General features: G+C 38.0%; 1 protein-coding gene across 2 annotated transcripts in view; it reads right to left on the bottom strand.

The window, feature by feature from the left end:
- LOC144966469 (mitochondrial enolase superfamily member 1-like) overlaps nt 1-15,000 on the bottom strand; it is a 58,547-nt gene that overhangs the window by 9,747 nt on the left and 33,800 nt on the right. For both annotated transcript variants that reach the window (XM_078903049.1, XM_078903059.1), the window contains exons 11-13: nt 13,794-13,828; nt 12,921-13,008; nt 11,463-11,597 (exon numbers count right to left, since the gene is read on the bottom strand). In XM_078903049.1, the coding sequence (XP_078759175.1) occupies nt 11,463-11,597; nt 12,921-13,008; nt 13,794-13,828 (258 nt within the window). The remainder of the gene's footprint in view (nt 1-11,462; nt 11,598-12,920; nt 13,009-13,793; nt 13,829-15,000) is intronic.

Here is a 15,000-nt window from a genome sequence, read left to right on the forward strand (position 1 = left end):
CAAAAGGAAAGGGGTAACGGGGGAGGGGGTGGGGGTAGTAAAAAATTCTCAACTTAACCCGAGATCGATCCTGTTCCCATTGAATGTCAAGTGAGTTCTCTACTGACTGAGCTACCGGGACACCCATTTATTCAAAAGAGAGTTTCCCCGAGAGGACCTTTACAGGATCCTAGGAACATTATCATAATATTTTCGTTTTTACTTAACCTACCATGATGCTGATTTTAAACTGTTTGGAAATTTACGACCGTTAACTCTCTGCTTACCGATCATTTCCATGCAGTAATTTCCCAAAAATGGCAGGCTAACCCAGCAGAACAATGGATTTTTAAAACTCAAACAATCTCTCTACAAAACAACTTTATGTTCTTATCAATTAAACAAAGATTGTTGTGATGTACAAACTACTCTGAATAAGAAAAAATGTATATTATTGTGTCGTAACAAATGTGACGATCTTGCTGTAGGCGGTAAAGAGAGGGTTAAATGGTCGTCAAATCAAAAGTGGATAAAATAAGTTAGGATCAACAAACTGGAAACGTTCCTGAACCGTCCTCCCAAGTCCCAACTGTGCGCTCATCCCATTCCTATAATTTTACAACCTTCAGAGTGTGTTGCTTTGTTGTTTTGTTTTGTTTTTTTTTCCTTTTTTACGAATATTATTTTTGACATTTGACAATAATATGAGTGTGTTCCACTTAGCCGCTTTTCCACAAACATATCTAGGAAAATCGTAATTTTTTAAAAAGTCCTTTTCAACGATATTGATACGAAAAGAATACAAGACCAATTAACACAAATCTAGTAACTTGCGTACAATTTGTACATACAATGCAGATTGCAATTCTAAAGTGTGACACAGTGCAATATCGCCTAGCAAGCGTCATGCCTCGTCCTTCATGTTCAATGTTGCTTTAAGCTAGGGACCCCTGTAAAGCGGTTTGGGCACATTTAATGAATAATGTGCAATATAAATGTTCAAGATTGTTTCATTATTCCGAACTTTAAAAAATGCAATAGCAATGGACCCAGGTTTGAGGGTTTTGGCCAAGATTAGGGTAATTCAAATCTATCGATATTAGAAGGACGAATTTTCTGGACATTTTTTAAATAAGTGTCTTTCCAGAGTACGACAGTTAACTTGGAAATGAAACTTCATTATTTCCTATATATACTTGTAAATGAAACTTCTTTATTTCCTATATCTACCTGTTAATGAAACGTCTTTATTTCCTTTATCTACCATTTATAAATGAAACCTGGATGTCTATTTCCTCATTTGAGCGAAAAGGCCCGCCGACCAATTTGAACTGGAAAACTTGGGGGGAAAAAAGGTGGGGGGGGGGGGGGGGGAGAAGGAGAGAGGATAGCGCAGTGGCAAGTTACTTCCAAGAAGAGGATCAGAAAGCTGAGATTCGAATCCCGATGGAGACATTCATATTTTTGTTTCTTGTGACTTCGTCATGACTTTTTACAATATTATACTCGTGGGTCAATTGGTAGAGCACTCGTTTCAAAAGCAAAGGGATTGTTTGTTTTGTTATCCCGTGTGGAATCGATAATTTTTCGGACTCTCCTGCAAACCATCCCTGAATGAGCAGCTAGGTCAGACCTTTGCGGTGGACTAACGTCATATCCAAAGGGTAGCATGATTGATGTATTCAGTTACACACTATGGTAACCGGCTTGCTAAAACGGAGTTATTACCTTTACAACGACATTTGTATTAAAATGAGTTGAAAAGGGGCGTTACACTGCAATGGTAAACTGTGTAATAAATATAGAGCACAAAACAGATAGCTTTCTCTCCAAGACAGGAAACAAGTGGGAGCGTCAGTGTCAATTATTTCAATGCAGCTGTCGATATCTTCTCGGTTAATTGAGCGAATCTGCCTTAAAAGCTTAACAGCCCATCTCTTAATCTTGCTCCTTCTAATCAATATGCGTATTGATCGGAGGCTTCAGTTTGCTCTATAGCCACGTAATCTTCTTCCAAATATTTGAGGAGGCCATTGGCAAAAAAAAATGTGTCACATTTAACCAGTTAAACACTTTGGAAAAAAACACGTATTTAGACTATGTGGCCAGAAAACTCGTCCTTCAAATATCGATCGATTTAAATGACCTTCATCTTGGCAAAAAACTCTCAAACATGGGACTACAAGAAGTTCCATGTTTGAGAGTTTTTGCCAAGATGAGGGTCATTTAAATTGATCGATATTTGAAGGACGAGTTTTCTGGCCAATTTTTTTAAAAACGTTTTTTTTTCCAAAATGTGGCAGTTAACTGGTTAAAGACGAAAATGAATTAACACTCTAATTTTTGTTTTTGATTATTAACGCAAAGTTTTATGAGATGTACTAGAATTGTTTTTTTTTAATGCAAGGGAAAGCGTGTGAGCAGAGCATCGTCAGACTTGCCTTAGAAGATGAACTATACTCACCCATTGACTGTGGAAAGAAGGACAATCAATACTGTCCTAAATTGAAAAATCACCTCATTTCTTATTTGAAACCCATCGTCTTAAACGGTATTATGCATTTGGAGATAAGACAATGGACCCAGGTTTGAGGGTTTTGGCCAAGATTAGGGTAATTCAAAACTATCGATATTAGAAGGACGAATTTTCTGGACATTTTTTAAATAAGTGTCTTTCCAGAGTACGCAGTTAACTTGGAAATGAAACTTCATTATTTCCTATATATACTTGTAAATGAAACTTCTTTATTTCCTATATCTACCTGTTAATGAAACGTCTTTATTTCCTTTATCTACCATTTATAAATGAAACCTGGATGTCTATTTCCTCATTTGAGCGAAAAGGCCCGCCGACCAATTTGAACTGGAAAACTTGGGGGGAAAAAAGGTGGGGGGGGGGGGGGGGGGGGTGAGAAGGAGAGAGGATAGCGCAGTGGCAAGTTACTTCCTAGAAGAGGATCAGAAAGCTGAGATTCGAATCCCGATGGAGACATTCATATTTTTGTTTCTTGTGACTTCGTCATGACTTTTTTCAATATTATACTCGTGGGTCAATTGGTAGAGCACTCGCTTCAAAAGCAAAGGGATTGTTTGTTTTGTTATCCCGTGTGGAATCGATAATTTTTCGGACTCTCCTGCAAACCATCCCTGAATGAGCAGCTAGGTCAGACCTTTGCGGTGGACTAACGTCATATCCAAAGGGTAGCATGATTGATGTATTCAGTTACACACTATGGTAACCGGCTTGCTAACACGGAGTTATTACCTTTACAACTACATTTGTATTAAAATGAGTTGAAAAGGGGCGTTACACTGCAATGGTAAACTGTGTAATAAATATAGAGCACAAAACAGATAGCTTTCTCTCCAAGACAGGAAACAAGTGGGAGCGTCAGTGTCAATTATTTCAATGCAGCTGTCGATATCTTCTCGGTTAATTGAGCGAATCTGCCTTAAAAGCTTAACAGCCCATCTCTTAATCTTGCTCCTTCTAATCAATATGCGTATTGATCGGAGGCTTCAGTTTGCTCTATAGCCACGTAATCTTCTTCCAAATATTTGAGGAGGCCATTGGCAAAAAAAAATGTGTCACATTTAACCAGTTAAACACTTTGGAAAAAAACACGTATTTAGACTATGTGGCCAGAAAACTCGTCCTTCAAATATCGATCGATTTAAATGACCTTCATCTTGGCAAAAAACTCTCAAACATGGGACTACAAGAAGTTCCATGTTTGAGAGTTTTTGCCAAGATGAGGGTCATTTAAATTGATCGATATTTGAAGGACGAGTTTTCTGGCCAATTTTTTTAAAAACGTTTTTTTTTTTCCAAAATGTGGCAGTTAACTGGTTAAAGACGAAAATGAATTAACACTCTAATTTTTGTTTTTGATTATTAACGCAAAGTTTTATGAGATGTACTAGAATTGTTTTTTTAATGCAAGGGAAAGCGTGTGAGCAGAGCATCGTCAGACTTGCCTTAGAAGATGAACTATACTCACCCATTGACTGTGGAAAGAAGGACAATCAATACTGTCCTAAATTGAAAAATCACCTCATTTCTTATTTGAAATTCATCGTCTTAAACGGTATTATGCATTTGGAGATAAGACTAGGAGAATTTTTTAAAGGATTTTACTGGGCTTGCGATACATTTAGGTCATTTTAGCGCCAGTGAAAAGGAAGAAAATGGGATTAGTCATAATATTTTAGATTTACGATTGAAAGCATGCGAGAAAAAGACTACTTTGAATAGTTCAAATAGGGAACAGATGAAGAGTCCAAGAGCACTACTATCAGTGTATTTAGTTTGAGATCGTCTTTAAGTCTCATCCTGACAAAAGCACAGGATACCATTAAGAAGAACACACTCCAATGTTTCAAACCATCATGCATTCAAAACAAAACAAAATGTAGCAGTACACAACACAGAGATGATTTCATCATCATTGCGTTTTTCACCCTGGGTCAGGATATAGGCCACACAAAAAAGTTTCCATCCTTCTCTATCCTGAGCTAACATTTTTATTTCATTCCATGTCTTACTTCTCTGTATATTAACTTCTTTAATTCTTCTCCATGTTCCCCGTGGCCTTCCCCTTGATCTTCTACCCTGAGGGTTCCAGTCCAAAACTTTCTTTGTTATAGTGGAGTCATTCTTTCTAAGGGTGTGTCCAATCGACCTCCATCGTCTTCAATTCTTCCTATTTCCTCTCCCGCTGGTTTCTGCTGTGTTCTTTTCCATACTTCTTCATGTTTAATTCTATCCATCCATTTTATTCCGAGTCGCTTACGCATGTTTACGAAAATATGTACCCTCCTTACACATGCCTGCGATGCATTCCAAGTTACACATCCATACAGTAGGACAGACTTCACGTTTGAGTTGAAAAGTCGTAGCTTTAGTCGATTAAGAGATGATTTACAAAGGAAAACAATATCATCTCCCAAAACTGTATCTACACATTTGACTGTTTCCCTCACAGCCAAGGATTCCCGCCAGGGCAGGACAAAACCAAGTAAAATAGTTAAAAGGGGAGAAAGACACAGCAAATGACCTCCTGCCGACCATGGGAGGTCAAAAGAACAAGTATATCGAGATGAATCGAATCGTAGCCATCGTCAACTTACATCCTGATTCTGAAACCCACCAAGACCCATATTTTGACGTCATTTTTAAGTTTGTGGACCGTCTAGTGTGTTGTATTTAGTAGTGGTCAAGGAAAGAAGTGATCCCATTTGTTGAACTGTTGAATACCAACTCACGATTTGTTTTCTTTTTGTGGCCAAAGACTTGTCTTTTGACGTCATTTGTTGATCAGTATCAGGCCATGAGTTTACGAAGACCCCGATAAGGCCCGGGAAATTGAATATAGAGATGAAAAATGATGAGAAATAGGACTTGGTTTTTTTTTCAATGAAAAGAAATAGTATTAACACTCCATCCTAACGAAAAGACATAAACCCAAAGTTTCATATTTTCATTCCTGGCTATGAATTCAATATTCAGCATCTTGTTCAACCCGACTAAATACTGATTCGAGACTATATGTCAAATTTTTGGTCAGTTAAATTTTTCTTAAAAAGAACCAAGTTTCTAAGTCGGATTCAATCCCTTATATAAAAAATAAATAAATAAAAAATAAAAGTAAAATAAAATTCCCTTTATTCATCCCATAGAGGAAATTTGTCTCAAGGGTATATTCCAAGGGAAGTCTGGAATAACCCAAGGGTCAGCCACAGTGCATCTCCGCAAAATGATCTAGGGCGAGGGGACTTGCTCAAGGCCACACAGCGCAGCGGCGGGTGATCGAACTAGGTACCTTTCGGATACTAAGCAAAGAAACTACCACTGTCCCCGTCTGGTGCCATTGTTCACATTATTAATTGTCAAACTAAGGAGAAAGTATTTGGGTGGATTTTCTTTCCAGATTCTATTCACGGAAGCGATTTATTATTTGTTTGATATTAACCAGTTAACATCTGTACTCTGGAAAGTCACGTATTTTAAAATTTGGCGAGAAAACTGGTCCTTCAATATCGATCGAATTAAATGACCTTCATCTTGGCAAAACTCCGAAACCTGGGATTTCTTGAAGACCTAGCGAGGTACCAGGTTTGGAAACTTTTATTTTGGCAAGATAAAGGTCATTTAAATCGATTAATATTTGAGGGATAAGTTTTCTGACCAAATTTTATAATATCTGTCTTTCCTGAGTAAGGCAGTTCACTGAATAATCAAGACAAGATATTTTGGACAAATTTACGTTGACGGATTTAGATGTTGCTATTATTAGTATAACCAGACCCGCCTGTTTTAACGTAAGCTCTCTCCCACTCACTCCCACTCAACATCTCCTACTTTCGCATTTTGCTTTGAGTGAGACAAGCTTAACTCATCATTTAGGGGATTATCTCTTACGAAATATTTAACGTTAGAATGGCAAGATAAAAAAGAACTCAAATAATCAAATTTGTGAGAGCCAAACCATTGCGTTAATCTGAGATTTAATCGGGATTTAATCCGATAAATCAAATTGACTCTTAAGTTTTAAAGATCCAAATTTGGAATTCTAATTGTTGGAAATAAAAGCTCACGCTGTTTTTTGGGGGGATGATTTTTTTTTAAAAATTGTATTTTATTTTTTGATTTGTCTGACACCGACGCGAACTTATTTGCAGGTCTGATAACCCAAATTGGTTTAATTGTTGAAATGGAAAAATACTCTCAAACCGACACAACATATTTGTCCATTACAACAAGGTCAAGACGAGCCCATAATGGCGTTCGGTTATCAGACCTTCAAATATGTCCACATCAATTGCCACTCTTTCATACACACCTATTCAGATTTGTATCTTAGCTGATTTGTCACTTTGTTATGTGAAATAAACATTTTCAGTCAAAATCAATTTTTAAAACAAGAAAAAAAAAAGTTTCGTCATTGTACAGCACATAGCCATTGGAATTGGAGTTTATTCCGCTTTCAAAAGCTTGAAGCGGATAATAACAATTGCTTACTATCATTTGGATAGGACGCTAGTCTAGTCTAACGCAAAACATTGTCAGTCAGATCTAACTAACCCAGCAACACACTCTCAATGCCAGGAGGACCAGGGATGTCTCGACGTCATTCGGGATAGATCTCGGTTACTTGACGTGTGAAGCGATTGCTCTACCAACTGAGCTATCGGGACAGCCCCCCCCCCCCCCCCCCCCCCCCTATTTTACAGCAATTCAGTATGCGCGTTGAAATTCGACACAGCATTTACGTAAGATAAAAATCTGGGGAGAAATGTGTATGAAACAATTCCAGGAAATCATACAGTAAAATACAAGAAAAAAAAACATCAAAAAAAAAGTATAAAGTGAGCTTTTATATAGCGCAATATCCACTAAATGTGCTCAAAGTACTTTACAAGGGGTCCCTGGCCAACAGCAACATTTAACATTTAGGACGGGACATTAGCTTACCTTTAATATCTCTCGATCAGAGCTGCCTACTTGAAATGTTAAAAATGCGTAGTTTCCAAGGGGGAAAAAAAGTCACTATAAATAGCTTTATAAATAGTGATTTGTCCTCACTCTGATCCAAACAATGCTTCAAAGTCCTGAATATAGGATCTAAGGAACTAAATGTTCATTTTCAGCAACATTATTGAGTGAAAGAGGCGTATGCCGCTCTGTGACTGGAGCCAAAAATTCGTAATTCTACGAATTCTAAGTGTCCAAGCACATCATCGATTGACGTGGTATTTACATATCTTTGATATCTCTAGATGTCCTAGCACATCATCGATTGACGTGGTGTTTACATAGCTTTAACATCTCTAGATGTCCTAGCACATCATCTATTCACGTGGTATTTACATACCTTTGATATCTCTAGATGTCCTAGCACATCATCGATTGACGTGGTGTTTACATAGCTTTAACATCTCTAGGTGTCCTAGCACATCATCGATTGACGTGGTATTTACATACCTTTGATATCTCTAGATGTCCTAGCACATCATCTATTCACGTGGTATTTACATACCTTTGATATCTCTAGATGTCCTAGCACATCATCTATTCACGTGGTATTTACATAGCTTTGATATCTCTAGATGTCCTAGCACATCATCTATTCACGTGATATTTACATACCTTTGATATCTCTAGATGTCCTAGCACATCATCTATTCACGTGGTATTTACATATCTTTGATATCTCTAGATGTCCTAGAACATCATCTATACATACCTTTGATATCTCTAGATGTCCTAGCACATCATCTATTCACGTGGTATTTACATACCTTTGATATCTCTAGATGCCCTAGCACATCCTCTATTCACGTGGTATTTACATACCTTTGATATCTCTAGATGTCCTAGCACATCATCTATTCACGTGGTATTTACATACCTTTGATATCTCTAGATGTCCTAGCACATCATCTATTCACGTGGTATTTACATACCTTTGATATCCCTAGATGTTCTAGCACATCATCTATTCACGTGGTATTTACATAGCTTTGATATCTCTAGATGTCCTAGCACATCATCGATTGGCGTGGTATTTACATACCTTTGATATTTCTAGATGTCCTAGCACATCATCTATTCACGTGGTATTTACATAGCTTTGATATCTCTAGATGTCCTAGCACATCATCGATTGACGTGGTGTTTACATAGCTTTAACATCTCTAGATGCCCTAGCACATCATCTATTCACGTGGTATTTACATACCTTTGATATCTCTAGATGTCCTAGCATCATTCTATTCACGTGGTATTTACATACCTTTGATATCTCTAGATGTCCTAGCACATCATCTATTACGTGGTATTTACATACCTTTGATATCTCTAGATGTCCTAGCATATATCTATTCACGTGGTATTTACATAGCTTTGATATCTCTAGATGTCCTAGACATCATATCTATTCACGTGGTATTTACATAGCTTTGATATCTTCTAGATGCCTAGCACATCATCTATTCACGTGGTATTTACATACCTTTGATATCTCTAGATGTCCTAGCACATCATCTATTCACGTGGTATTTACATACCTTTGATATTCTAGATGTCCTAGCACATCATCTATTCACGTGGTATTTACATACTGATTCCTAGATGCTAACATCTCTATAGTGGTACTTACATAGCTTATATTCTAGATGCTAGAATCTCATCAGTGGTATTTACATACCTTTGATATCTCTAGATGTCCTAGCACATCATCTATTCACGTGGTATTTACATACCTTTGATATTCTAGATGTCCTAGCACATCATCTATTCACGTGGTATTTACATACCTTTGATATCTCTAGATGTCCTAGCACATCATCTATTCACGTGGTATTTACATACCTTTGATATCTCTAGATGTCCTAGCACATCATCTATTCACGTGGTATTTACATACCTTTGATATCTCTAGATGTCCTAGCATATCATCTATTCACGTGGTATTTACATACTTGTATCTCTAGTGCTAGCACATATCTATTCGTTTTTACATACTTTGATATCTCTAGATGCCTAGCAATCATCTATTCACGTGGTATTTACATACCTTTGATATCTCTAGATGTCCTAGCACATCATCATTACGTGTATATTTATACCAACTTTGATATCTTCTAGATGTCCTAGCACATCATCTATTCACGTGGTATTTACATACCTTTGATATCTCTAGATGTCCTAGCAATCATCTATTCACGTGGTATTTACATACCTTTGATATCTCTAGATGTCCTAGCACATCATCTGATTCACGTGGTATTTACATACCTTTGATATCTCTAGATGTCCTAGCACATCATCTATTCACGTGGTATTTACATACCTTTGATATCTCTAGATGTCCTAGCACATCATCTATTCACGTGTATTTATTAGCATACCTTTGATATCTCTAGATGTCCTAGCACATCATCTATTCACTGGTATTTACATACCTTTGATATCTCTAGATGTCCTAGCACATCATCTATTCACGTGGTATTTACATACCTTTGATATCTCTAGATGTCCTAGCACATCATCTATTCACGTGGTATTTACATACCTTTGATATCTCTAGATGTCCTAGCACTTCATCTATTCACGTGGTATTTACATACCTTTGATATCTCTAGATGTCCTAGCACATCATCTATTCACGTGTGTATTTACATACTTTGATATCTCTAGATGCCTAGCACATCATCTATTCACGTGGTATTTACATACTTTGATATCTCTAGATGTCCTAGCAATCATCTATTCACGTGGTATTTACATACCTTTGATATCTCTAGATGTCCTAGCAATCATCTATTCACGTGGTATTTACATACCTTTGATATCTCTAGATGTCCTAGCATATCATCTATTCACGTGGTATTTACATACTTTGATATCTCTAGATGTCCTAGCATATCATCTATTCACGTGGTATTTACATACCTTTGATATCTCTAGTGTCCTAGCACATCATCTATTCACGTGGTATTTACATACTTTGATATCTCTAGATGTCCTAGCACATCATCTATTCACGTGGTATTTACATACCTTTGATATCTCTAGATGTCCTAGCAATATCTATTCACGTGGTATTTACATACCCTTTTATATCTCTAGATGTCCTAGCACATCATCTATTCACGTGGTATTTACATACCTTTGATATCTCTAGATGTCCTAGCACATCATCTATTCACGTGGTATTTACATACCTTTGATATCTCTAGATGTCCTAGCACATCATCTATTCACGTGGTATTTGCATACCTTTGATATCTCTAGATGTCCTAGCACATCATCTATTCACGTGGTATTTACATACCTTTGATATCTCTAGATGTCCTAGCATATCATCTATTCACGTGGTATTTACATACCTTTGATATCTCTAGGTGTCCTAGCACATCATCTATTCACGTGGTATTTACATACCTTTGATATCTCTAGATGTCCTAGCACATCATCTATTCACGTGGTATTTACATACCTTTGATATCTCTAGATGTCCTAGCACATCCTCTATTCACGTGGTATTTACATACCTTTGATATCTCTAGATGTCCTAGCACATCATCTATTCACGTGGTATTTACATACCTTTGATATCTCTAGATGCCCTAGCACATCATCTATTCACGTGGTATTTACATACCTTTGATATCTCTAGATGTCCTAGCACATCATCTATTCACGTGGTATTTACATACCTTTGATATCTCTAGATGTCCTAGCACATGATCTATTCACGTGGTATTTACATACCTTTGATATCTCTAGATATCCTAGCATATCATCTATTCACGTGGTATTTACATACTTTTGATATTTCTAGATGTCCTAGCCATCATCGATCGTATTTACAAACCTTTGATATCTCTAGATGTCCTAGCATATCATCTATTGACGTGGTATTTTTGATATTTCTAGATGTCCTAGCATATAATATGTTCACGTGGTATTTACATACCTTTGATATCTCTAGATGTCCTAACACATCATCAGGAGACGTTGGTTCCTCAATCCAGGTGATGCCATACTCAGCCAATTGCTTCATCCAATCTATGGCTTCCTGGATCTCCCATTTCTGATTGGCGTCCACCATCTAAGAATTGAGGACAAAGGAAGTTACTCTACTTTATCAAACAGACGCCCCCCCCCCCCCTCTTCCATCCGTCTATTTTTTAAAATATATTTTGTTAAATTTCTGTTAATGGAATGTTCGACAAAAAAAATCCCAAAAAAAGTAGAAGCGCTATATAGAAGTATTTAAGATATGCCCAAAATGCACATACCCCTCCCCCTTCCCCTTCTCTGAATTGGTCAAATTACTCCCCCCCCCTTTTTTTTTTGTGTTGGTCAAATTTCCCTCCACCCATCTTTGGTCGAATTGCGCACCCCTTCCCCCCTTTCTATTAAAGTTTGCTCACATACGGATCAGATGTAGGTTCCATTAGCACGCTATCACTGTTACTATTTTGAGATCACCTAAAAGTTTCATCTAGACATTAGGACAAGATCCCATTACGATAACAACAACAAAAAAAAACTCAAATGCTTACAAATCATTAAGATATTCAAAACATAATGTATAACAATTTGTAACAGGGAGATGATTTACAAGGGGAAAAAATATTATCTCCCAAAACAATAGAATAAAGTAAAAATAGAATAAAATTCCCTTTATTCATCCCATAGGGGACATGTGTTTCTAGGGTCTATTCCACTGGAAGACTGGAATAACCCAGGCGTCAGTCGCAGTGCAGCGCCGCAAATTGAGCTAGGGCGAGATGACTTGCTCAAGGCCACACAGCGCAGCGACAGGTGATCGAACTCAGTATCTTTCGGGTACAAAACAAAGACCGTAAAGCTAGGCCACGCTGCAACCCCCCCCCCCCCCCCCCCCCCCCCCCCCGCCGCTGTTGTATAACTATACATTTAACTGTTTCCCTCCTAACCAAAGACTCCGGCCAGGGCCAAGACAAATCTAAGCAATCTCATTCCAAGACAAAGACTGAAAGCAAGTTGGAAAACAACTATAGAAGATAGAAGTCACAGCAAGTGACCTCATTTCCCAGTATAGGAGGTCCGAATCCCCACCCAGTACTTTAGTATGTTATCCATATGGACGGGCATTCGGATTACCGAAGTTGTAGTTATTTTGATTGGGGATGACGAAGGATTTTGAGTCCGAAACGTTCCTTGGTAAGACCATTTTTTATAAGAGCTGTTATATTCATTCGTGTTCAAAACCTAAAAATGTAAGCAAGCGAGGAGAAAACAGCCAAACAATAATTAACTGTATTTTTATGTTTTTAATTTTTTTTTTTTTTTTGGTTTTGTTTTTTTAATAATTTAACTGGGTAGTGATATGATTTTTTTTTCATTGAAACGACACGCGCAAGGGAAATAACCGTGAAATACTTACAAGCAAATTGCCTGGCATGAGTTTCTCCCTGAAAACTTTCAGCCGCCTCTTGTCATCTTCTATATCTGCTCCAACCTTGGCCTTAAATCTAATGGACAAAGTTTAGATGACAAACAACATTATTATTGCTATATTATTATTTTTAAAGTGGGGAGGGGGGCGGGGGGGGGGGGGGGTATTGTTCTGCTCTGTTTGCGTCTTTTGTTGTTTTTGTTGTGATTGTTGTTGGTGTTGTTGGTGTGATTTATTGTTGTTGTTATTATCATTATTATTATTTTAATAGTTCCGATTTTATTTCAGGTTATTTTTTTACTCATTGTCATAATATGACACAAATAAATAACGATGTGAAATTAAATGAAAGCTTCAAATTAATTACAAAAACAGATCAAATGAATGTTTCGGGTTTCCCCTTTATTAACAAAATAGAATGAATGCAACACAACAGATGAGTGAGATAATGTCGTAGTGGCGTTGAACAAGGTTGACACAGTAAGGACCTTAACATCCGATTCCGGTGGGAATGAAATTCTAGTTTAGTTTTATAGGCAGAGATTGGTATTTTTAAAGCACTGAAATGAAAAGATGCCAAGCAGGCGATATGCACTGTATGAAATATGAAATGTAAATGTGGATCTATATAACTTGCCGGGGGGACCAATATTATATGAAGCATTGATACGCGCACTGACCGGCAGGCAGAATGAATGTTCGTCTTATTTAATCATGTCCCTTTGCAAGTTAGAGTACAAAGCGTCATGGTAACCACTCATCGAGCTAGACGTGAGTGGTCGACAAACGTCAAATCCCGTCTTTGATGCGCTTATCAAACTATAAATGTATCAAACCCTTTACGAGTATTTATTATCTTACCTTGTAAAACCCTTTTCTTGTGTCTCCATCAACAACTGTTTTTAAAGGGAGGGGAAGGTGGTGGTGGTGGTGGTGGTGTGTGTGTGTGTGTGTGTGTGTGGGTGGTGGGGGGGGGGGGGGGGGGGGTGGTGGTGTGTGTGTGTGTGTGTGTGTGTGTGTGGGGGGGGGGGGGAGGGGAAGGTGGTGGTGGTGGTGGTGGGGTGTGTGTGGGGGGGGGGGGAGGGGGGTGGTGGTGTGTGTGGTGTGTGGGGGGGGGGGCGGGGGGGAGGGGGTGGTGGTGGTGTGTGTGTGTGTGGGGGGGGGGGGGGCGGGGGGGGGAGGGGGGGTGGATCAGAGAGAAAAGAATTATTAGCACTTGTATTTTGATCAACAATTAAAAATGAATGGCTCAATGTGCTTACAAATTTGTAAATATTTATATATCTCTCACCATACTCAGGTGTAAAATGAGTACCTGGCCGTTAACAGCGTTGTCTTTGTCGGGAAAAAAAAATTAGTAATATCGCCTAACAAGCGTCATGTTTCGTTCTACGTGTTACGCTACGTGTTGCTGTTGGTCACGCAGGGACCCTTTGTATAGCGCTTTAATTAAGTTTAGTGGATATTGCGCTATATACAAAAGCTCATGTTAAGCTCATGTCAGAATGACCTTAAATACCTGCCGTACTCTGGATAGATGCGATCATTTTTTTTCTTCTATTTTTCAGTGTGCGGCTGTGGTCTTTTGGTATAACACTCGGTTTCGGATCGGAAGGTCCTGAGTTCAAGCCTCTCTCGGCGCATAGTTGAGTCCTTGGAAAAGGCTCGTTACTCACATTCTCTCAACGCACTCAGGTGTAAAATGAGTACCTGGCCGTTAACAGTGTTGTCTCTGTCCGAAAAATTGTAATATCGCCTAACAGGCGTCATATCCTATATGTTAAATGTTGCTGTTGACCAGGGACGCCTTGGAAAGCGCTTTGGGCACATTTAGTGGATATTGCGCTATATAAAAAGCTCAATTTTTAATTAAATTTTTAAAATTTCTTTCTACTTTGACACTGTTCTGTTTCATGCACACCGTTTCACATGCCTTTTATTGGATTTATTTCACGTTCTTTTCTGACACATTTGCATTTTATATCTGTATGCCTGTATTTCCTCTGAAAAAAAACAAAAACATTCTACAATACGATAATAAATGGACCTGATGAGAAAAACATGGTAT

The sequence above is a fragment of the Berghia stephanieae genome, chromosome 1 (assembly GCF_034508935.2).
Source record: "Berghia stephanieae isolate SIO BIC M18660-M18661 chromosome 1, UCSD_Bste_1.3, whole genome shotgun sequence".
Taxonomy (NCBI): Eukaryota; Metazoa; Mollusca; class Gastropoda; order Nudibranchia; family Aeolidiidae; genus Berghia; species Berghia stephanieae.